Source organism: Bombina bombina, chromosome 6 (assembly GCF_027579735.1).
Source record: "Bombina bombina isolate aBomBom1 chromosome 6, aBomBom1.pri, whole genome shotgun sequence".
In the NCBI taxonomy this organism is placed as follows: Eukaryota; Metazoa; Chordata; class Amphibia; order Anura; family Bombinatoridae; genus Bombina; species Bombina bombina.
Window position 1 is genome coordinate 1058134917 of NC_069504.1, and position 24742 is coordinate 1058159658.

Here is a 24742-nt window from a genome sequence, read left to right on the forward strand (position 1 = left end):
CAGGGGTACAGAATAGGATTCAGAGTACGACCGCCTGTGAGAAGATTTTTTTCTCTCACGAATTCCAGCAAACCCAGTAAAGGCTCAGGCTTTCCTGAAGTGTGTTTCAGACCTGGAGTTATCAGGGGTAATCATGCCAGTTCCGTTTCAGGAACAGGGTCTGGGGTTTTATTCAAATCTATTCATTGTCCCAAAGAAAGAAAATTCATTCAGACCAGTTCTGGATCTGAAAATTTTGAATAGTTATGTAAGAGTAACAACTTTCAAAATGGTGACTATAAGGACTATTCTGCCTTTTGTTCAGCAAGGGCATTATATGTCCACAATAGACTTACAGGATGCATACCTTCATATTCCGATTCATCCAGATCATTATCAGTTTCTGAGATTCTCTTTTCTAGACAAGCATTACCAATTTGTTGCTCTTCCTTTTGGCCTAGCGACAGCTCCAAGAATCTTTTCAAAGGTTCTCGGTGCCCTACTCTGTAATCAGAGAACGGGGTATTGTGGTGTTTCCTTATTTGGACGATATCTTGGTACTAGCTCAGTCTTTACATTCTGCAGAATCTCACACAAATCGACTAGTGTTTCTTGAAAGACATGGTTGGAGGATCAATTTACCAAAAAGTTCCTTGATTCCTCAGACAAGGGTCACCTTTTTAGGTTTCCAGATAGATTCAGTGTCCATGACTCTGTCTCTAACAGACAAGAGACAATTAAAATTGGTTTCAGCTTTTCGGAACCTTCAGTCTCAATCATTCCCTTCAGTAGCTATGTGCATGGAAGTTTTAGGTTTCATGACTGCAGCATCGGACACGATCCTCTTTGCTCGTTATGAGACCTCTCCAGCTTTGTATGCTGAATCAGTGGTGTAGGGATTATACAAGGATATCACAATTAATATCCTTAAATCCCAATGTTCGGCTATCTCTGACTTGGTGGTTAGATCACCATTGTATAGTTCTAGGGGCCTCTTTGGTTCGTCCAACCTGGACTGTGATCACAACAGATGCGAGTCTTTAAGATTGGGGAGCTGTTTGGGGATCTCTGACAGCACAAGAGGTTTGGAAATCTCAAGAGGTGAGATTACCAATCAATATTTTGGAACTCTGTGCAATTTTCAGGGCTCTTCAGGCTTGGCCTCTGTTGAAGAGAGAACCGTTCATTTGCTTTCAGACAGACAATATCACAACTGTGGCATATGTCAATCAGGGTGGAACTCACAGTTCCCTAGCTATGAAAGAAGTATCTCAAATACTTTCTTGGGTGGAATCCAGCTCTTGTCTAATTTCTACGTAACATATCCCAGGTGTAGACAATTGGGACGCGGATTATCTCAGCCGTCAGACTTTACATCCGGGGGAGTGGTCCCTATATCCAGATGTGTATTTCTCAGATTGTTCAGATGTGGGGTCTACCAGAAATAGATCTGATGGCTTCTCATCTAAACAAGAAACTTCCCAGGTACCTGTCCAGGTCCAGGGATCTTCAGGTGGAAGCAGTAGATGCGTTGACACTTCCTTGGTATTACCAACCTGCTTATATTTTCCCGTCTCTAGTTCTTCTTCCAAGAGTGATCTCCAAAATCATCATGGAACAGTTGTTTGTATTGCTGGTAGCTACAGCATGGCCTCACAGGTTTTGGTATGCGGATCTTGTTCGGATGTCCAGTTGCCAACCTTGGCCTCTTCCATTAAGGCCGGACCTTCTGTCTCAAAGTCCGTTTTTCCATCAGGATCTCAAATCATTAAATTTGAAGGTATGGAATTTGAACGCCTAGTGCTTAGTCATAGAGCTTTCTCTGACTCAGTGATTAATACTATGTTACAGGCTCATAAATCTGTTTCTAGGAAGATTTAGTATCGAGTTTGGAAGACTTATATTTCATGGTGTTCTTCTCATAAATTTGCTTGGCATTCTTTTAGAATTCCTAGAATTTTGCACTTTCTTCAGGATGTTTTGGATAAGGGTTTGTCTGCAAGTTCCATGAAGGGACAAATCTCTGTTATTTCTATCTTATTTCATAGAAAGATTGCTAGGCTTCCTGATATTCACTGTTTTGTACAGGCTTTGATTCGTATCAAGCCTGTCATTAAATCAATCTCTCCTCCTTGGAGTCTTAATTTGGTTTTGAAGGCTTTACAGGCTCCTCCATTTGAGCCTATGCATTCTTTGGACATTAAACTACTTTCTTGGAAAGTGTTGTTCCTTTTGGCTATCTCTTCTGCTAGAAGAGTTTCTGAATTATCTGCTCTTTCTTGTGAATCTCCTTTTCTGATTTTTCATCAGGATAAGGCGGTTTTGCATACTTCATTTAAATTCTTACATAAGGTTGTGAATTCTAACAACATTAATAGAGAAATTGTTGTCCCTTCCTTATGTCCTAATCCTAAGAATTCTTTGGAGAAAGCCTTACATTCTTTGGATGTGGTAAGAGCTTTGAAATATTATGTTGAAGCTACTAAAGATTTCAGGAAGACTTCTATCCATTTGTTATCTTTTCTGGTTCTAGGAAAGGTCAGAAGACTTCTGCCGTTTTTTTTGGCATTGTGGTTAAAGCTTTTGATTCATCAAGCTTATTTGGAGTTGGGTCAAGCCCCGCCTCAGAGAATTACAGCTCATTCTACTAGATCAGTCTCCACTTCGTGGGCTTTTAAGAATGAAGATTCAGTTGATCAGATTTGCAAAGCAGCAACATGGTCTTCTTTGCATACATTTACTAAATTCTACCGTTTTGATGTATTCGCTTCTTCGGAAGCAGTTTTTTGTAGAAAAGTTCTTCAGGCAGCTGTTTCAGTTTGATTCTTCTGCTTATGTTTTAAGTTTTTTTTTCTTTTAATTTCATTAGAATTAACTTATATTTTGGGTTGTGGATTATTTTTTTCAGCGAAAAATGGCTGTTTTTATTTGTATCCCTCCCTCTCTAGTGACTCTTGCGTGGAGTTCCATATCTTGGGTATTGCTATCCCATGCGTCACTAGCTCATGGACTCTTGCCAATTACATGAAAGAAAACATAATTTATGTAAGAACTTACCTGATAAATTCATTTCTTTCATATTGGCAAGAGTCCATTAGGGCCCACCCTTTTTATGGTGGTTATGATTTTTTTTTTTGTATAAAGCACAATTATTTCCAAATTCCTTTGTTGATGCTTTTTACTCCTTTCTTTATCACCCCACTACTTGGCTATTCGTTAAACTGAATTGTGGGTGTGGTGAGGGGTGTATTTATAGGCATTTTGAGGTTTGGGAAACTTTGCCCCTCCTGGTAGGATAGTATATACCATACGTCACTAGCTCATGGACTGTTACCAATATGAAAGAAATGAATTTATCAGGTAAGTTTTTTTCTTAAATTATGTTTTTTGGTCCAGGCCTGGACTCAATCATCTCCACGTTTACTGGAGGCAAAGGTGCCTTTTTACCGCAGGATAAGAACAAGCCTAAAGGACAAGGTCCTAATTTTCATTCCTTTCGTTCGGATAAATCCAAACCCTCTGCAAAGCCTGAGCAGTCCAAGGGAACTTGGAAGCCGACTCAGTCCTGGAATAAATCCAAGCTGAACAAGAAATCCGCCGAGTCAGTCGGCATGAAGGGATGGCCCCGGATCTGGTAGGGGGCAGACTGTCACTCTTTTAAGAAGCTTGGTTTGGGGATGTTCAAGACCTGTGGGTCCTGGAGGTCATCGCTCAGGGATACAGTATAGGTTTCAAGTCTCATCCTCCCAGGGACAGATTCCTCTTATCAAACCTGTCTTCAAGGCCAGAAAAGAGAGGTTTTTCTAGGGTGCCTGAGAGATCTCTCCTCTCTGGGGGTCATTATACCGGTACTGCCAGCAGAAAGAGGTCTGGGTTACTACTCAAACTTCTTTGTGGTCCCAAAGAAGGAGGGTACTTTTCACCCGTATTTGGACCTAAAGTGTTTAAATAAATTCCTTTCTGTCCACTCATTCAAGATGGAGACAGTAAGATTCATTCTGCCCTTAGTTCAGGAAAAACAGTTCATGACCATGATAGACCTGAAGGACGCCTACCTTCACGTCCCTATACACAAGGAATACGTCAAGTTCCTAAGGTTCGTGTTCCTGGACCAGCACTTCCCGTTTATTGCACTTCCTTTTGGTCTAGCTACTGCCCCAAGAGTCTTTATGAAGGTTCTGGAAGCTCTGCTCGCAGTGACCAGAACCAGAGGTATAGCAGTGGCGCCTTACTTAGACTATATTCTGGTTAAAGCACCATCCGGTCATCTGGTAGAGGACCATTCGAAAGCCCTTCTTTCTCTTCTTCGATCTCATGGATGGAAGATAAACTTAGAAAATAGTTCTTATTCCCAGTATCAGAGTGGAATTCCTGGGTATGATAAGACTATCCATGAGGATAATTCTTACAGACCAGAGATGTTGCAAACTAACTTCCAATTGTCTTGCCCTCCAGACCTCCTTAAAGGGACACTGAACCCAAATTTTTTCTTTCATGATTCAGATAGAGCATGCAATTTTAAGCAACTTTCTAATTTACTTCTTTTATCAATTTTAATTCGTTATCTTGCTATCTTTATTTGAAAAAGAAGGCATCTCAGCTAAGGAGCCAGCAAATGTTTGCTTCAAGACCATGGACAGCACTTGTTTATTGGTGCTGACCAATCAGCAAGGACAACCCAGGTTGTTCACCAAAAATGGGCCGGCATCTAAACTTACATTCTTGCTTTTCAAATAAACATACCAAGAGAATTAAGGAAATTTGATAATAGGAGTAAATTAGAAAGTTAATTAAAAACGCATGCTCTATGTGAATCATGAAAGAAATTTTTTGAGTACAGTGTCCCTTTAAGTCCCCCTGTGGCTCAGTGTATGGAGGTAATTGGTCTCATGGTGTCCTGCATGGACATCATTCCATTTGCCAGATTCCCTCTCAGACCTCTTCAACTGTGCATGCTGAGACAGTGGAAAGGCGATCATTCAGATCTGTCCCACCAGATTTTTCTGGACAACCAGTCGAGAAAATCGCACCCAACAATTGTCCCTGCCATCTTAAGTACTGGCAGAAAGTCTGCCAGTACTAAAATATATATTTTTTATTATTATTTATTCATTTAGCTGTGATGGACCCCCCCCCTCCCCCAACCAAACAGCTCTCTAACCCTCCCCTACTGCCTATTTGCCGCCATCTTGGGTACTGACAACTTTTTTTTTTATATAAAAATATAGCTTTTTCTGTAGTGTAGCTGCTCCCCCTCTACCTCCCTGATCTTTTGATATTTTTTTTTTTTTTTTTAAATTATTTTTTTTCCCTCTCACTGGTAGGTAGCAATGGGCCACCCACCCGCCTCCATGCTAAGCTCCCACCCACCAACGATCGGCACCATCGCTACCGGTGCAGAGAGGGCCACAGAGTGGCTCTCTGCATCGGATGCTTGAAAAAGCTTGAAAAAGGTTGAAAAATATCGAGGCATCACTGCAATACCCTGGGAGCTGAGATCGCAAACGCTTCCAGCACTCAATTAGACCAAGGATGTACCTGGCACGTCCTTGGTCGTTAAAGGGACACTAAACCCAATTTTTTTCTTTTATGATTCAGATAGAGCATGCCATTTTAAGCAACTTTCTAATTTACTCCTATTATCAATTTTTCTTCATTCTCTTGCTATCTTTATTTAAAAAGCAGGAATGTGAAGCATAGGAACCGGCCCATTTTTGGTTGAGAACCTGGGTTATGCTTGCTTATTGGTGGGTAAATGTCCCTTTAAACATTAAAATAAAGCAGAGACTCTTTAATGTGTGTGTTTTTTTTTTTTTTTTTTTAAATATTGAATCGAAGTAGTAATAAAGAACATTTGGTAGTTAATTTAATATAATTTTCTTGCAGCCCAGTCCTGGTACTCCAGAACTATGTGATCGGGAAACCTCAAAAAAACAGCCTATGGATTTCCGACAGTTCCGTGGACCACATGAAGCCCCTACATCCCCGAGGCTTGCTACTCCCTTACAAGAAGGCATGCCACATCCACAAGCACCATTTAATGCACATTACATGCCACCACCAAGACCCCACTTCACAGGTGGTAATGTACCTCATCTAGGACCTGTGTATCCTCCTTATAGACATGGTCCTCCACCTCCTGTTTGGAATGGAAATGGACCTCCAAGTAGACCACCAAGGCCTGGGTTTCCCCACTACCCACAATCTTCAGACTCTCCTATGGTGAGAACACCAGGTACAAACTACAGTGTGAGAAATACTTTTGGCTCTACAGGAAGTTCCATGATGGAAAGTCCTGAGATGGTAGCCATGCAGAGACTTTCTTCACTTGCCTGTCCACAAGGTGTTTCTACCTACACCTCACAGCAAGCACCCACCCCGTGTCCTCCCTCTGGGAATCTCTCCAACACTTCAAATGGGCTTGACACATACCATCCTGCCAGGAAGAGGACAAGCACAGCAGCACAAGGAGAGAAAGGTAGAGTAACCTTATATTTAAATATATAATATTGGATTAAAGGGATGGGAAACTTTTTTTTGTTTGTTTTTTGTTTTGTGAGATAGATAAATCACAGATATGAAAATAAAGGTTCCAATTTTGCTTCGTTCTAATGGAGCTCTTCATTTAAAAGTATACCTCAGTAGGTGTTTACTGCCTCTTTAAAGGGACAGGGTACAATATTTTCTCCCCTTTAATTTGTTTGCAGTGATCAATTTTAACTGCTGAAATGTATTAACTTTTTTACAAATAGATATTTTACCTTTTGTCATCTTAAATGGCTGGGGGGGGGGTTTCCTGTCGTTTTTAAATGGACAGTATACACTCATTTTCATATAACTGCATGTAATAGACACTACTATAAAGAATAAGATGCACAGATACTGATCTAAAAATCCAGTATAAAACTGTTTAAAAACTTACTTAGAAGCTGTCAGTTTAGCTCTGTTGAAAAGGTAGCTGGAAAGCCCACTGCAAGTGGAAAAATAAGACACTCCCCCCCCCCTCCCCCTTCTTTTACATAGAAAAGACCCTTTACACAAACAGGAGCAAGCTGGAGAAGGTAGCTGACGGTATCCACATAAAACTTTGGGGCTTGGTTAGGAGTCTGATAATCAGAGCAATGTTATTTAAAAATAAGCAAAACTATACATTTATTTAAAAAAAAAACTTTATGGGCTATATAAATAGATCATCTACAAAACATTTATGCAAAGAAAAAATGAGTGTATAATGTCCCTTTAAACACCTTTCCTTTTTACTTTTATTGTCTACTTTGCTTTGTTCTTAGTTGAAAAGCATACCTTGATAGGTTTAGGAACAGTAATGCACTACTGGGAGCTAGCTGCTGGTTAGTGGCTGTACATATTTTCCTGTACTGAAAGTTGCAATACTTCAGAAATCAATACAGAAAAGCTAGGTAAACAAGACCCAGCAGAAGAAATGACACTCCTAGTGGGGGAGAGATAGGTACTTTAAAATGTTACTTTTCAGTTGTCATACATATAAGGTAAGGAAGTGTTTGTGTTTGTTTATATAGAGTGATAAGATTTTATCCGTTCTCCCTGCAAGCCCATATTTCAGATAAAAAATAAATAAACCTAAAGTAGCAATTTCCCATTCATCGGAAACCTATAAACAGGAGACCAAATTTACTGTACACTGTCCTCTTAATATATATGGTATTCTTGTAACTCCAGAGCTCCTTTTCCTGAGTATTATGTAAAGGTCCTTGTAAATTATTGAATGTTAATATCGTTTTAATAACTGTAATCTTATGTCACCTTGACTGTAAATGATTCAAGTTAGTTTTGTCAAAAGAAGAGGGTTCGAATATGAATTATAGCATTAATCTGTGTGTTTTATTCCTACTATAGCTCTGTCACCATCTCCAGCGGTATCCAAAGCAGAAGCAGCTACCCCTTTCTTGCCCTTACCTCAGCAGATGCAAGCTAACGGTGGCCATAGCCAAGTTTGTTCCCCTCAACATCCAGAACATGCAGAACCTGGTTCCATCCAGGATGGGGAGAAGCCATGGGCCGCAGGTGCAGGGAACAGCACTGGCAGTAACCCTCCATCAAATAACAGCCCTCATAATGGACTAGATGGTACTAATGTGTCAGAGGAGTCAGTAGATAAGAAATTAAAAGATTCTGAAGATTCTAATTCTAAAGCAGACCCCCAGCCTCTCACTCGGCAGGATGTGATCTGCCCCCAGAGAGACTTAGTTGGACCAGACTCCAGAGTTAATTTTGCCCCCATGTTTCCTCCCAGTGGTAATAGACCAGGTTATGCTCCAGGGCATAATCAAGGTGTGGGGGGACCTCCTGGGCAACCTCAATCTCCATTCCCCCATCCAAGATTTGGAAATGGACATCCTCAAGCTCATGTTGGCTCATATCCTAATTATCACAATCAGAGGCCACCGTACCCTTACCAGCACCCACAGCAAGCACAATCACCCTTTCAGTCATTCCAGCGACAACACTACTACTCTCAGGAGTATCCATCTTGGCAGAACAATATGCACCAATCTCCCCAAAACAGAGGCAATTATACACACCCTGTGGGTGAACATGGATTCCAAGGAGGAGGAGATTTGCGCAGCATGCTGATGTCTCCTCTGCAGTTGGAGGGGGAACCAAAAGCGGTGCCATCTGAGAACAAGGCAGAGGAAACTGAGGAGGGTGTAGGAGAAGGTACAGATAGACCAGAAAGCCCTAAACAGTTCCTGGATTTGGACAGTCACAAGAGACAGAGTGGGAACTTTTCATATGGAGGACCACCTGTATGGGATAGGGCAGGTCCCCGCCCACCCTCTGGGATGGTTTCACAGCCTCCATTCCAACCTCAACACCACTACCATCCTCAAGGATATCCACAGCAACCTTTTCTTCCTTCACGCCATCCTCCTCCAGTACATGCCAATGGTTACCAGCATATGAACCACAGCAGAGGCCATTTCCAGGCTGTGATGATGGAGCAAAGTGGTGGCATGCACTCATTCCAGGATATTTACCGACCTCCAGGGTTAGTATACTGTGGGAGCACAGTGTATGCATCTATAGACTACGGATAGAAACATTAAGATATGTCTTCATTATCATTTGTTTTTCATTATTCAGATAGAAAATACATTTTGTTTTTATTTTTTAACTATTCCAATTTACTTTAATTATCAAATGTGCTTCATTCTTTTTGTATCTTTTGTTGAACCCAACATTTTTCTTTCATGATTCATATAGAGCATACAATTGTTTTAAACAACTTTCTAATGTACTTCCATTATCTAGTTTGCTTTGTTCTCTTGATATCCTTTTGAAGGAGCAGCAATGCACTACTGTGAGCTTGCTGAACACATTGGGTGAGCCAATGACAAGTAACATATATGTAGCCACCAATTAGCAGCTAGCTTCCAGTAGAGCATTGCTGCCCCCTGAGCCTACCTAGGTATGTTTTCAACAAAGTATACCAGAAGAATGAAGCAAATTAGATGAGAGAATCAGATTTGAAAGTTTTTATTTTTTTAATTTGCATGTGCTGTCTGAATAATGAAAGTAGAATTTTATCTTTCGTGTCCCTTTTTAAATTTACATTTAGCCTTTTAACCAAAAAAAAAGCAGACAAACGTCAAAATTATTTAGCTTTTTGGGAAATTCATGTCCCTGAACTGAATAAATCAATACTTTGTTTGTCAGGGGTGTTGTCCTTATCTGCCAGTAAGTATAGTAGGAAATGTACAACTGATATTGCTATGTTTAAATTAAAACAGGCTTAAAGGGACATAAAACCCAACGACTTGTTCTTTGTTGAAAAATCATATTTGATAATAGAAAATCCAATTTAAAAAAAAAAAATCCAATTTAATTCTATCTGAATCATGAAAGATCATAATGTCCCTTTAACTTCTGTTTCAGGAAAAGTATATCTTTATCATGCTGAAATGATGCTAGTTCTTTTTTATATGCATCATAGAAAATATAATGCTATGTTCCTTAAAACCTGGTAGGTGTCTCAACCTATTTTATGTGCGAAGCATAGCATTGTATGTGCCATTTCATGAGAACACCACAATGTTCTAACATTGTAAAAAAACATAATTTATGTAAGAACTTACCTGATAAATTCATTTCTTTCATATTAGCAAGAGTCCATGAGCTAGTGACGTATGGGATATACATTCCTACCAGGAGGGGCAAAGTTTCCCAAACCTTAAAATGCCTATAAATACACCCCTCACCACACCCACAATTCAGTTTAACGAATAGCCAAGAAGTGGGATGATAAGAAAGGAGCGAAAGCATAAAAAATAAGGAATTGGAATAATTGTGCTTTATACAAAAAATCATAACCATCACAAAAAGGGTGGGCCTCATGGACTCTTGCTAATATGAAAGAAATGAATTTATCAGGTAATTTCTTACATAAATTATGTTTTCTTTCATGTAATTAGCAAGAGTCTATGAGCTAGTGACGTATGGGATAGCAGATACCCAAGATGTGGAACTTCCACGCAAGAGTCACTAGAGAGGGAGGGATAAAATAAAGACAGCCAATTCCGCTGAAAAAAATGAATCCACTACCCAAATCAAAAGTTTCAATTTTTATATAATGGAAAAAAAACTGAAATATAAGCAGAAGAATCAAACTGAAACAGCTGCCTGAAGTACTATTCTACCAAAAACTGCTTCTGAAGAAGAGAAAACATCAAAATGGTAGAATTTAGTAAAAGTATGCAAAGAAGACCAAGCCATTGCTTTGCAAATCTGATCAACGGAAGCTTCATTCTTAAAAGTCCAGGAAGTAGAAACTGTCCTAGTAGAATGAGCCGTAATCCTCAGAGGCGGGGATTAACCCGACTCCAAATAAGCATGATGAATCAAAAGCTTTAACCAAGATGCCAAAGAAAAGGCAGAAGCCTTCTGACCTTTCCTAAAACCAGAAAAGATAACAAATAGACTAGAAGTCTGTCTGAAATCTGAGTAGCTTCAACATATTTCAAAACTCTTACCACATCCAAGAATGTAAGAATCTTTCCAAAGAATTCTTAGGATTAGGACACAAGGAAGGGACAATAATTCCTCCACTAATGTTGTTAGAATTCACAACTTTAGGTAAAAATTGAAATGAGGACAGCAAAAACCACCTTATCCTGATGAAAAATCAGAAAAAGGAGATTCACAAGAAAGAACAGATCATTCAAAAACTGTTCTAGCTGAAGAGATGTCTAAAAAGAACAATACTTTCCATGAAAGTAATTAATGTCCAAAGAAAGCATATGCTCAAACAGAAGAGCCTGTAAAGCCTTCAGAACCAAAATAAGACTCCAAGGAGGAGAAATTGGCTTAATGACAGGCTTGATATGAACCAAAGCCTGAACAAAACAATGAATATCAGAAATATTTAGCAATTCTTACTGTGAAACAGCACAGAAAAAGCAGAGATGTGTCCTTTCAAGGAACATGCAGACAAAATCTTATGAAGAAACTATAAAATCCTAGGAATTCTAAAAGAATGCCAAGAGAATTCATAAGAAGAGCATCATGAGATGTAAATCTTCAAAACTCGATAATAAATCCTACTAGACACAGATTTACGAGCCTGCAACATAGTATTAATCACTAAGTCAGAGAAACTTCTATGACTAAGTACTAAGCGTTAAATTTTCATACCATCAAATTAATAATTTGAATTCCTGATGAAAAAAACGAATGTTAAGATATAAGGTCTGGCCTTAATGGAAGTAACCAAGATTGGCAACTGGACATCCGAACAAGAACCATATGCCAAAACCTGTGTGGCCATTCTGGAGCCACCAGCCACACCAAAGATTGCTCTCTGATGATTTAGAAAATCACTCTAAAAAGAAGTACCAGAGATGAAAAAATATAGGCAGATTGATAATTCCAAGGAAGTGTTAATGCATACACTACTTCCGCCTGAGGATCCCAGGACCTGAATAGGCCCCTGGGAATTTCCTTATTTAGATGAGATGCCATCAGATCTATTTCTGGAAGCCCTCACATCTGAAAAATTGAAAAACATATCTGGGTAAAGAGACCATTCTCCCGGATGTAAAGCTTGATTAACAGAGATAATCCGCTTCCCAATTATCTATACCTGGGAAAAAGACCACAGAAATTAGATAGGAGCTGGATTTAGCCCAAGTAAATATCTGAGATACTTCTGTCACAGCCTAAAGACTGATAGTCCCACCCTGATGATTGACATACGACACAGTTGTGACATTGTCTGTCTGAAAAAACGTCTCTTCTTCAAAAAGAAACCAAACTGAAGAACTCTGAGAATGCACAGAGTTCCAAAATATCAAATGGTAATCTCGCCTCCTGAGATTTCCAAACCCCTTGTGCTGACAGAGATCCTCAGACAGCCTCCCAACCTAAAAGACTTGCATCTGTAGAGATCATGGTCCAGGTTGAAAGAACCGAAGAGACTTGTAGAACTAAATGATGGTGATCTTAACCACCGAATCAAAGATAGTTAAACATTAGGATTCAAAGATATAAAAAGTGATATCCTAGAATCTCTGCACCATTCAGCATAAAAAAACTGGAAATGTTTCCTATGAAATGAGCAAAGGGAATCGAATCCAATGCTGCAGCCATGAAACCTAAAACTTCCATGCATATATAGCAACTTGAAGGAAATAAGAGACTGAAGGTTCCGACAAACGGAACCCAATTAACTTGTTACTTGTCTGTTAAAGACAAAAACAATGACACAATCTATCTGGAAACCTAAAAAAAGGTGACCCTTGTGTGAGGAATCAAGGAGCTTTTGATAAAAAGATCCTCTAACCATGTCTTGAAGGAACAACAAAGTTGAATCGTATGAGATTCTGCAGAACGAAAAGACTGAGCCAGTACCACGATACTGTCCAAATAAGGAACACTGAGAACCTTGAAAAGATTCTTAGAGCTGTCGCTAGACCAGAAGGAAAAGCAACAAATTGGTAATGCTTGTCAAAAAAAGAGAATCTCAGAAAATAAAAAATAATCTGAATGAAAACAGAAAATGAAGATATGCATCTATTGTAAACAAATAATGCCATCACTGACCAAAAAGGCAGAATAGACCATATAAACACCATTCTAAAAGATGGTACACTTATGACAGTTCAAAAAGATTTTCTATCTTTGGAACAATGAATAGTCTTGAATAAAACCCCAAAACCCAGTTCCTAAAATGAAACTGGAATAAATACCCCAGAAAACGCCAGGTCTGAGCAGTGCTTGAGCCCCAACGGGTGACCAGCCGCACTTCACCAGCACCCAAAACATATAGGTCTGAAACACACTTCAGGAAAGTGTTAGTTTAACTGGAATAGCTGGAATATGATAGAGAAAAAAGACTTCTCACAGACGGTTTTACTCTGAAACCTATTCTGTACCCAAAGTCTAAGAAGTTTGGACCGAATAGAACCAAATAAATTTCAAAAAAGTCTTAACCTGCCCCTTACCAGCCAAGCTGGAATAAGAATCGCACCTACATGCAAATTTAGGGAGCTGACTTTGAACTTTAAAAAGGCTTAATTGAATGAAGAAAAAAACTTCCAATTATAAACATGTTACTTGGGGAAGAATTCAGGATTCCGTTCGTTAGTAAGAACAGAAAACTAATATAAGCTTAAAGTTTTAGTCTTAGAACTCAATCTTGAAGCCCAGAGTAAGTTAAATAATTGAATCCAATTATGAATCAAATAATTGAATATCTTGGAAAAAAAGAAATATGGATTTTAGAAATCAAATTAGCATTCCAAGATTGAAATCACAAAGTTCTTCTAGCTAAAATAGCTAAAGACATAGATTAAACCTCATTTGCGAAAATATTTAATAAAATGACAACACAAATGAAATTATTAGCATGTTAATCAAGTTAAAGGATCAGACAACACACTGGACTTGCATAATCAACAAATGCAAGATAACAAGACAATGCAATAGCACTTAGTCTGAACTTCAAAAATGTAGAAGATTTTGTCCTTTTAACAATGCTAAACAAATCATAATCCAATACTTGATCTTAAAGTATCCAACCAGAAAGATGCAGCAATTGCAACATCAGCCAAATAAATTACAGGTCTAAGAAAAGTACCTGAAAATAATTTTCCTTAAATAAGATACGACCATCTGAAGGAAAAAAATAAATACTATTTGCTATAAGAATAATAGTATATTTAGCAGTAGTAGAGAGAGCCCCAAAAACTTGGGGAATCTCTCCTCAAAACTGAAAACTAACTGCCGGCAAAGAATATAATTTAAAAACCTTAAAGAAGGACTAAAAGAAAATTCTCAGCCTATTCCATTCCCTAGTATCAGGAACTGGAAACAAACCTCTGAAGAAACCACAGAAGATAAATAAGCAGAATTTAAATGTTAGCTAGTCTTTAAAATCAAAAGAACTAGATATTTCAATATCCAAAATAATCAACACCTTTTGAACAAAGAACAAATGTACTTTATTGAAGAATAAAAAAGTAGATTTGTTAGTGTCAATATCTGATGAAGAAAAATTCTGAATGAGAAAAAAAGCACCATCAGAGAAGGATAATTCATTATGTTGTTGGTCATTTGAAACTTCATCATCTAAAAAAGAAGTTTGAAAAAGACCTAAAAATTTTATTAGAAGGTGGGACGTCAGACAAAGCCTTTAAAATAGAATTAGAAAAATATTCTTATAAATTTCTAAGTATATCTTGTACATAAGATATAAAAAGAACAGCAATATATAAAGCATAAATACTAATGGATTCTGCATGTAAAAGTTTATCATGATAACTTATTACAAACCATAGCTAAAGATAAACATTCATAACATTAAAATAAATGAACTTAGCTTTGGTAGGACTGATATCAGTCAACAGGAATCCTTCAGCATTTCTTGATACAGGAACAGTGTTTTGAATATCTTGCAATATGTAAATAGAAAAAAACAACATATAAAGCAAAAATATCAAATTCCTTAAATGACAGTTTCAGGAATGGGAAAAAATGCAAAATAAACAAGCCTCTAGCAACCAGAAGCAACAAAAAAGTGAGACTTAAATAATGTGAGAAAAAAGTGGAACAAGTATGACGCCCACATTATTGGCACTAAGTACAACGCCCATATTTTTGGCGCCAAGTATGACGCCACATCCTCTGATGTCGAAACAGACGTCCACATTTTTTGGCGCAAAAAAGTCTGAATACACATGCGTCAAAAAAATGACGTAACTACAAATGACAAAATTTTTGCGCCAAGAATGACGCAATAAAATGAAGCATTTTCTGCCCCCGCGAGCCTAACAGCCCGCAGGGAAAAATAGTCAATTGAAAATTTTCAAGGTAAGAAAAAAGTATTCATATGCATTATCCCAAATAATGAAACTGACAGTCTGATTCAAGGAATACTGAATATCCTGAATCATGGCAAATATAAGTTTAAAGACATATATTTAGAACTTTACATATAAAGTGCCTAACCCTTAGCTTAGAGTGTCACAAAAAAGACTTACTTACCCCAGGACACTCATCTACATATAGTAGATAGCCAAACCAGTACTGAAACGAGAATCAGTAGAGGTAATGGTATATAAGAGTATATCGTCAATCTGAAAAGGGAGGTAGGAGAAGAAATCTCTACGACCGATAACAGAGAACCTATGAAATAGATCCCCTAGAGGAAGACCATTGTATTCAAATAGGCAATACTCTCTTCACATCCCTCTGACATTCACACAAACTTACTTCACCACCTCCATGGGAGGCAAAGTTTGTAAAACTGAATTGTGGGTGTGGTGAGGGGTGTATTTATAGGCATTTTAAGGTTTGGGAAACTTTGCCCCTCCTGGTAGGAATGTATATCCCATACGTCACTAGCTCATGGACTCTTGCTAATCACATGAAAGAAACTGCTTTCGCCTTTGTGCAGACACTTACAAGAGGGGGAGATGTCTGGCTAAGGAATCACTGTGTGTTCACAAGATGTTTTTGCTGTAGAGGATGTTGGTAAAGGAACAGTAAACATTGTTTAATAAGTGAATTACATTTACTTAATGCAGTACATCATTTTAATCTCCTCCTTTTTTTTGCACTAATTTTTGTAAAGGTAAAGTTTCACCCCCATAGTTGCAGTATAACCTGCAGTAACTAACCTATGGCTACTTAAAAAAAAAAAACTAAAAAAAAAATGTTTGTTTCGTAAAGCTTTTTAAAGGGACAGTATACACCAATTTTCATATAACTGCATGTATTAGACACTACTATAAATAATATGCATATAAACTTACAAGCAGCTCCCAGTTTAGCACTGTTGAAAAGGCTAGCTGGAACACCATCGGAAAGTGGTTGTATAGCAAAAAACACACACTTCTCACCTGCCCCTTCCTCGGCATATGAAAAATCTCTTTACACAAGCAGGAGCAAGCTGGAGTAGGTATAACTCGGTATTCTCCTAACTTTGGGATTGATTAGGAGTCTGAAAATCAGCGCAATGTTATTTAAAAATAAGCAAAATTATTTTTATTTTTTTAAACTGTATAGGCTTTATAAATGGATCATTTATGCAAAGAAAAGTCTAGTGTATAATGTCCCTTTTAACAGAGGCACGGCCAATCACAATTGACCCACTTTTCATTTTAAACAGTGCATGCTCCTGGCCCTTCCTTGTGGGCAGCTTAGGTCACATGCAATGTGTGCATGTGCAGCCTAGCTTCAGACTCTCAAGGAAAGATTGTGAGAGAGCGCTTGCTGGCAGATAAGTTTTAGAAAAAAAAAAACTAAACACCCTAGTGGGCACTACAGGAGGTTGTATGTCTTTTCGGACTGAAATTATTCCTTTATAGAAATGTGTAGAGTGGATGAGATTAAAAGGATGTATTGTGGTAAGTAAATGTAATTCAGATTTACTTGATTGAACATTTACTGCCCTTTAATATTATAATTAATTCATAAAGCAGCTTCTGTACTTAAGCATTTTTTTCTTTCTTGATTTAGATAGAACATACAATTTCAAACAACTTTCCAATTTACTTTTATTATCAAATTTGCTTCATTCTTCTAGTATTAAAGGAGCAGGAATGCATTACTGGGAACTAATGACGAGGCATATACTTTACTGTACCTTTTAATGAGATCAAGACCATTGGCATGAGATGGTGTTATAGGGATATGAAACACAAATATTTTTTGTGAATTAGAGTATACAATTTAAAATTTTAAAAAATTATCAAATTTGGTTTGTTCCCATGGTTGTCTTTGTTGAAGAGATACATAGGTAGGTGTCTGGAGACTACATTGCATGAAATAGTTCTGCCATCTAGTGCTCTTGCAAATGGAGAATATTCTTGCAAAACTGCTGCAATATAGTGCTCTAAACATGTGCACACTCCTGAGCTTATGTCCCTTTCAGACCCCTGCTTATGGCGGCACAGGCTAGAGAGTACGGGGTTATTTAAAAAAAGAAAAAGTAGGTGATGCTGGGTACTCGAGAGAAGAAGTTGGTTATTAATTGTGCTTTATATAAGTCAACCATAAATTGAATCTCTAACGTTTTTGATCATGCATATTAGCACCTTAAGCCTAAAGGACATAGTTACTATGTCACCAGGCATGTATGTGTGTGTTTACAATCAGGCAAACATAAATCAAGCTGAGACAACTACCTGAAGGACTTTCCTACCAAAGGCTGCCTCAGAAGAAGCAAAAACATCAAAATGGGTAGAATTTAGTAAAAGTATGCAAATAAGACCAAGTAGCTGCCTTGCAAATATAATCAACTGAAGCCTTATTATTGAAAGCACAAGAAGTGGCCACTTACCTTGTATGAGCAGTAATCTGTTGTGGTGGAGGCTGACCAGCCTCCAAGTAAGCCTTATGAATCAAGTTTCAAACAAGAAGCCAAAGAAACAGCCAAAACGTTCTGATCTTTTCTAGTACCAGAAAAATGAACAAACTAGAAGCCTGTCTAAAATCCTTAGAGCATTGAAGTATTACATTGATTCTACTAACAATATCCAAATTATGCAAAGATCTATCTGCAGCATTCTTGGGATTAAGACACAAAGAACAATAATAACAACAACCTCTCTGCTGATATTATCTGAAGAAACAATTTTAGGCAAAAAAATCACATTGTCCTTTAAAACTGCCTTATCCTGATGAGGATCACAGGAAAGAGCAGACCATTATGAAACTCTTCTAACAGAAGAGATAGCCAAAAGGAATACAAATGTCAAATAAAGCAGTTTTTTAACATCCACCTTATGCATAGGTTCAAAAAGGAGCCTGCAAAACTTTTAACACCAAGTTAAGACTCTATAAAGGAGAAATTGGCTTAATTACAGGTTTAATATTGGCCTGAACAAAACTATGAATATCAGGAAGATTAGCAATCTTTCTATGGAAGAAAACAGAGCAGAAATCTGCCCCTTCTGAGAACTGACAGATACACCCTTGTCTAAACCATCCTGTAAGAACTGCAAAATCCTAAGCATGCTAAAATAATGCCAGGAAACACCATGATCTATACACCAAGAAATAAAGGCCTTCCAAACCTTACGATGAATCTCCCTAGTTGCAGGCTTACGAGCACAGAAATAGAGAAACCTCTGTCTAAGGACTAAACGTTCAGTTTCAATGCCATCAACTTCAAAGACTTGAGATTCGGATGGAAAAAGGGACCTTGAGACAGAAGGTCTGACCTTAGGAGAGAAACCTGGATATCTGAACCATATCTGCATACCAAATCATGCAGGGCCAAGCTGGGGTAATCCAGGATTACTGATGATTTCTCTAGGCTTATCCTGGACATCACTCTGGGAGGTACCATAGAAGGAAACAGATAAACAAGCTGAAATGACCAAGGAGCTACTAGCACATCCACAAACTCTGCCTGAGGATCCCTGGACAATCTGATTGAACACATCCTGGTGAAGAGACCATTCCCCTTGATGTAGAGATTGACTGAGAGTCTTCATCCCAGTTGTTCAGTCCTGGAATTTGATTCACAGAAATTAGACAGGAATTGATTTCTGCCCAATAGATTGACATAGGCATCTGTTGTGACATTGTTTGGAAACTGAGATGAGACTCCCTTTTCAACAGAGGCCAAGCCTGAAGATCTCTGAAAATAGCACGGAGTTCCAGAACATTGATTGGTAACCTCGCCTCCCGAGGAACCTAAACTCCCTATGCTCTAAGACCCTCAAACCGCTCCCCAATCTGAAAGACTTGCATCTGTAGTGATCACAGTCCAGGTAGGACAAGCAAAAGAAGCCCCCTGAATAAAGAACTGATAAGCCAGCAAGTCAGAGACTGACTTATACTGGGATCCAGTAAAATCTTTTGAAATAGCTGGGTTTGATCCCTGCACCACTGACGAAGCATACAAAGCTGAAGAGGTCTCATGTGAAATTGAGCAAAAGAAATTGCATCTGACGCTGCATGAGCCCCCAAACGTCCATACAAAGAGCAACAGATGGAAAGGAGAGGGGCTCGAGGTTCAGACAAGATGACACACATTTTATCCTTCTCTGCTCTCTGTTAGAGAGACACATTGAGACCTGATTCTATTTGAAAACCCAAAAAAGTTACTCTGGTCTGAAGAACTCTTTGGTAAATTGATCCTCCATCCTTGTTGAAGAAACAAGTCTGTTGGTGTGAGATTCTGCTAAAGTATAAGATGGAGTTTGATTCAAGATATGGTCCAGGAAGGGAAATACTGCAATACCCTGAGATCTGAGCATTTTCATGCAGTCTTGGTAGCAAGGAAATGTTTTTTAGCCGCCTTTGAATTATTCCAGTTAGCACTAGGCCTCCAGACTGAACCAGAAGTGCCTTGCTTCTGAGCAGAGGAGACAAATTTTTGTTCCTTATTCTGACAAAAGATATGAAAATGATTGGAAGCATTAGACTTTCACTTCTTGTCTAGAAGAAGAAAAGCCCCTTTACAATAACAGCAGATATAGAATCTAAATCAGAAAAAAACTATTTCCCCTGAAAACAAAGCAATAAGTCTGTATTTAGACACCATATCAGCAGACCAGGATTTAAGCCATAAGGCCCTTCTATCAAGGACTGCCAAGGACACGTTTTTGACATTGATTTTCATAATATCAAATACAGCATCACAAATAAAAGAATTGGCATTTTTAGTAAACCCAAAATATTTTCACAAGCACTGTCATTAGAACACTGTTTTGAAAGACTAGATAACCAGTATGATGAGGCCACAGCCACATAAGCAACAACCAGCCAAAGCAAATACCCTGCTTGTAAAAAGGCTCTTCTATGAAAGGAATCCAATTTCCTATCCAAAGGGTCTTTAAAAGAAGTACTGTCTTCTAAAGGGATTGTAGTACACTTAGCCAAAGTGGAAATCAACCTTCAGAACAGTCTCCCACAATTAAACATTAGAAACAGGTAAAAGATATAACTTATTAAACCTTGCAGAAGGATTAAAGGGATTACCTGGTTAAGACCATTCCCTAGAAACCATGTCCGAAACTGCTTCAAGGGTAGGAAAACCTCAGGGATCTAAGCAGTCTTAAAAATTTAATTGATTACAAGGCTTATCCTCAGAAACCTTAGAATTTTTAAACCCCCCAAAATAAGTAACTCTTTCAAAAGAGCGCAAAGATGTTCCTCATCTGAGGAAACGTCACCTTCTGAAGAGACAACAGTATCCCCTGACTTCAGGGGACATATTTACTAGTAGAAGGTAAAATCTGAACTGACATCTTTACTCTTAAAGGCGGAAGAGCAGCCAGCGCTTTAGAGAGAGCAGATTTGGTGACATTTTTCACTCATGGTGATACAGCTTAAAGGGACAGTCTGCACCAGAATTTTTATTTAGAAAAGATAGATAATCCCTTTATTACCCATTCCCTAGTTTTGCACAATCAACGGTTATATATATACACCTTTTACCTCTGTGATTACTTTGTATCTAAGCCTCTACAAACTGCACCCTTATTTCAGTTTTTTTGACAGACATCCATTTTAGCCAATCAGAGCTGAAGAAAAGGCGGCCTTCAAGGGCTTAGAAATTAGCATATGAACTTCCCAGGGTTAGCTTTCAACTAAGAATACCAAGAGAACTAAGAAAAATGAGTGATAAAAGTAAACTGGAAAATTGTTTAAAATTACATTCTCTATCTGAATCGTGAAAGTTTATTTTGGACTAGACTGTTCCTTTAAGCATTCTTTTGTAAAGAAGAGACAGAAGGAGCAGTAATACCCATAGAAATCAGCATTAGTTTGGTCTGAATGCATCAGCATAGATCAACATGAGTTACATAAATAAGCTGGAGAAGAAACATAAGTTTTCTTTCCTATGACATGGAGAGTCCACAACGTCATTCCAATTACTAGTGGGATATTCAACTCCTGGCCAGCAGGATGAGTCAGAGCGCCCCAGCAAAGCTGTTAAGTGTAACTGTCTTACCCATAACCCCCAGTCATTCTCTTTGCCTCTGTCAATGGAGGTTGTGTGAAGTTGGTGTCTGAAGAATTTAATCCTTTCATGGGTACTTTTCCCTGCAAGCAAGGATTGTGGTCTAGCTCTGTCCATGTCAATCTCTTGAGTTAGTAGTGGTGGCTTTTAGCAGTTAAAAGGTGGCGAGGAAGTCTTTGCTTTACTTTTAACACTTTGCTACCCCTTTGTGGAAAGCCAGAGTTGGTTACTCTGTTCTTTCTTTTCCTACAGGTCCATGACAGGGCGTGTTGTACCTGCCACACCTAAGGATCAGCATCTTGAATGCAAAAGGATCATAGGTAAGTGCCTTTGCCTTCTAGGTACAGGAGGGCTGCAGCACTTAAGAGGATATTCCTCATTTACAGATCCATTCTGGGACATAATAATTCTTTTAGTGTAAGGATTCATATTGGGGACACTTTTTTTTAATTTACTTAAATCAGTATGACCAGGCATCTTGGCTAAGGGATGTAATGATACCCTTTATTTATTAACCTATCTCTCCTTTTTATTATATGATGGGAGTTTTATTTTTTAATATATAAGGATAACTGAGAGCCTTTTTAATCTTAAAACTGGTAAGCCATTTTTTTTTAAACTGTTAAACTTTTTCACGCACTTTTGTTTCACAGATGAATTGCACAGTTAGTTATTGGGCCCGCTCACGTGACCTGCACTTTCGATTTTGTGGAACGGAGCAGTTGAGATCGATAGAGATCTTTTTTTTTCTTCTGAGCAGAGCTACAGCTAGATGTTTTAAACTAAGCGGTCCCACAGTATAGAGGGGTGTTCCTCTTGGCTGGTAGGAGCCTCAGGCAACCAAGGTTTTTTTTATTCACTAGCTTACCTCCCTGTATAATTAGTTTGGTAAATATTTTTTTTCCTTACTTAGTAATTTTCTTTTTACTAGTGGGACTTTTACTTCATTGCATGGACTCCATCTCTATGGATAAATGTTTATTATGCTTAGAGGCCCAGATTGTTCTTCCTATGCAATTTTGTTCCTCTTGTTTAGCTAACACTTTAAAATTTAGATAAATTACTCCCTTCGGAGCAATCTCAGGATAATACTGTGTTTGACATGCCTCAGCTTTCTCCTCAAACGTCCCAAGCCTTAGTTGTTTCTCATACAGTGCCTTCTGTGTCCTCTCAACCACCTGGGGGTGTTTATTTACCTGGGGATTTTGCCACTCAGATTTCTTCTGCAGTAACAGCAGCTTTGTCAGCTTTCCCTTCCTCGGGTAAGTGTAAGAGAAAATCTAGACATCTGCCTCATAGTAAGGCTTCTGACTCTAGGACTGCATTAGCCAATCTTTCTCATGTCTGATGAGGAGCATACTTCAGTAGCTTTTGATGGTGAAATTTCACTCTGACACTTTAGCAGAAAAATCTTCAGAAACTGAAGAGGTTAATTTTAGATTTAATCTGGAACACCTCCGGTTTTTATTGGAGGTTTTAGCTACTTTAGACGACTCTAAACTTTCGGTTGCTGTCAACCCCACGAAGTCTTCTAAATTGGATAGAGTTTAATTCTCCATCTTCTGAGGAGGTTTTTCCTGTCCCAAGGAAGATGTCTGAATTATTGCTCAGGAATGGGATAAGCCAGGGGTTCCTTTTTCCTCTTCCCCTGTTTTCAAGAAAATGTTTCCTGTTGCTGACTCTATTCGTGACTCATGGCGCACTGTTCTTAAAGTAGGAGGAGCTATTCCTACTCTTGCTAAGAGAACTACCATTCCTATAGAGGATAGTTGCTCTTTTAAGGACCCAATACTAGAGGCTTACTTAAAAAAGATGTATATACATCAAGGGTTACAGTTGCAACCAGCAGCAAGTATTGCTACATTTGCAGGAGCTGCATCTTATTGGGGTGATGCCTTGTCTGATCTTATTACAGAGGAAACTACAGTAAAGAAGATCCAAGATGGGATCAAAGCTCTCAAATTGGCCAATACTTTTATCTGTGATGCCAATATGCAGATAATTTGTCTGGGAGCTAAGATGTCTAGCTTCACGGTACTAGCTCGCAGGGCTCTGTGGATAAAATCTTGGTCGGCCGATGTCTCTTCTAAGATCAATTTTTTGGCTTTACCTTACAAGGAAAAGACTGTTTGGACCTGGTCTGGCAGAGATCATTTCAGAGATTACAGGTGGAAAGAGATCTTTCCTACCTCAGGACAAGAATAATATATCTAGAGGTCGTCAGACTCCTAATTTTCATTCCTTTCGTAACTTTGAGGGACAAAAGTCGTCCTCCTTACTCTTCAAAACCAGATCAACGCAGATATTATTGGAAATCCAACCAGCCCTGGAACAAGGGAAAACAAAACAAGAGTCCTTCTGCTGACTAAATCAGCATGAAGGTTCTGTCCCCAGTTCCATTATGGATCAGGTGGGGGGCAGGCTTTCTCTTTTTCGTCAAGCCTGGATACTCGATGTCCCAGACCCTTGGGCGATGGACACAGTATCACAGGGTTTCAGAATGGGATTCAAGTCTTGCCCTCCCACGGGCATATTTCTTCTGTCAACTTTCCTCAAACCAAATAAAGTAGACCTTCTTAAACTGTGTAAAAGACCTTTACTATCTGGGAGTTATTGTTCCTGTCCCTCTAGCAGAACAGGTTCTAGAATTCTATTCAAATCGATTTGTGGTTCTCAAAAAGGAGGGAACTTTTCAGCCCATTCTCGACCTCAAGTGTCTCAACAAATTCCTCAGGGTTCTGTCCTTCAAGATGGAAACTATTCGTTCCATTCTTCCTTTGGTACAGGAAGGTCACTTTATGACGACCATAGACCTGAAGGACGCATACCTTCATGTTCCCATTCTCAGGGAACACCATCAGTATCTGGGGTTTGCCTTTCTGGACAAGCACTTCCAATTTGTTGCACTTCCATTTGGTCTGGCCACGGCTCCCAGAATATAAACAAAGGTTCTGGGGGCGCTTCTGGCTGTTATCAGATCCCAGGGAATTGCTGTAGCGTCTTATCTAGATGACAACTTGGTTCAGGCATTATCTTTTCAACTATCCCAATGTCATACAGAGATGCTGTTGTCTTTTCTATGTTCCCATGGGTGAAAGGTGAATTTGGAGAAAAGTTCTCGTGTTCCATCTACCAAAGTGTGTTTCCTAGGGACTATAATAGATTCCCTGTCCATGAAGATTTTTTTTGACGGAGGTCAGAAAACACAAGATTGTTGCTTCCTGCCTTTCTCTCCAGTCTGCCTTTCGTCCATCTGTGGCCCAATGAATGGAGGTGATTGGTCTGATGGTGGCATCCATGGACATCATT

The 24742-nt window shown here is 38.7% G+C and overlaps 1 protein-coding gene across 1 annotated transcript in view; it reads left to right on the forward strand.

The window, feature by feature from the left end:
• The window catches only part of LOC128664882 (chromatin remodeling regulator CECR2), a 246728-nt gene that overhangs the window by 209587 nt on the left and 12399 nt on the right, over positions 1–24742 (forward strand). The window contains exons 16-17 of the mRNA XM_053719678.1: positions 5866–6457; positions 7855–9007. Of these exons, the coding sequence (XP_053575653.1) occupies positions 5866–6457; positions 7855–9007 (1745 nt within the window). The remainder of the gene's footprint in view (positions 1–5865; positions 6458–7854; positions 9008–24742) is intronic.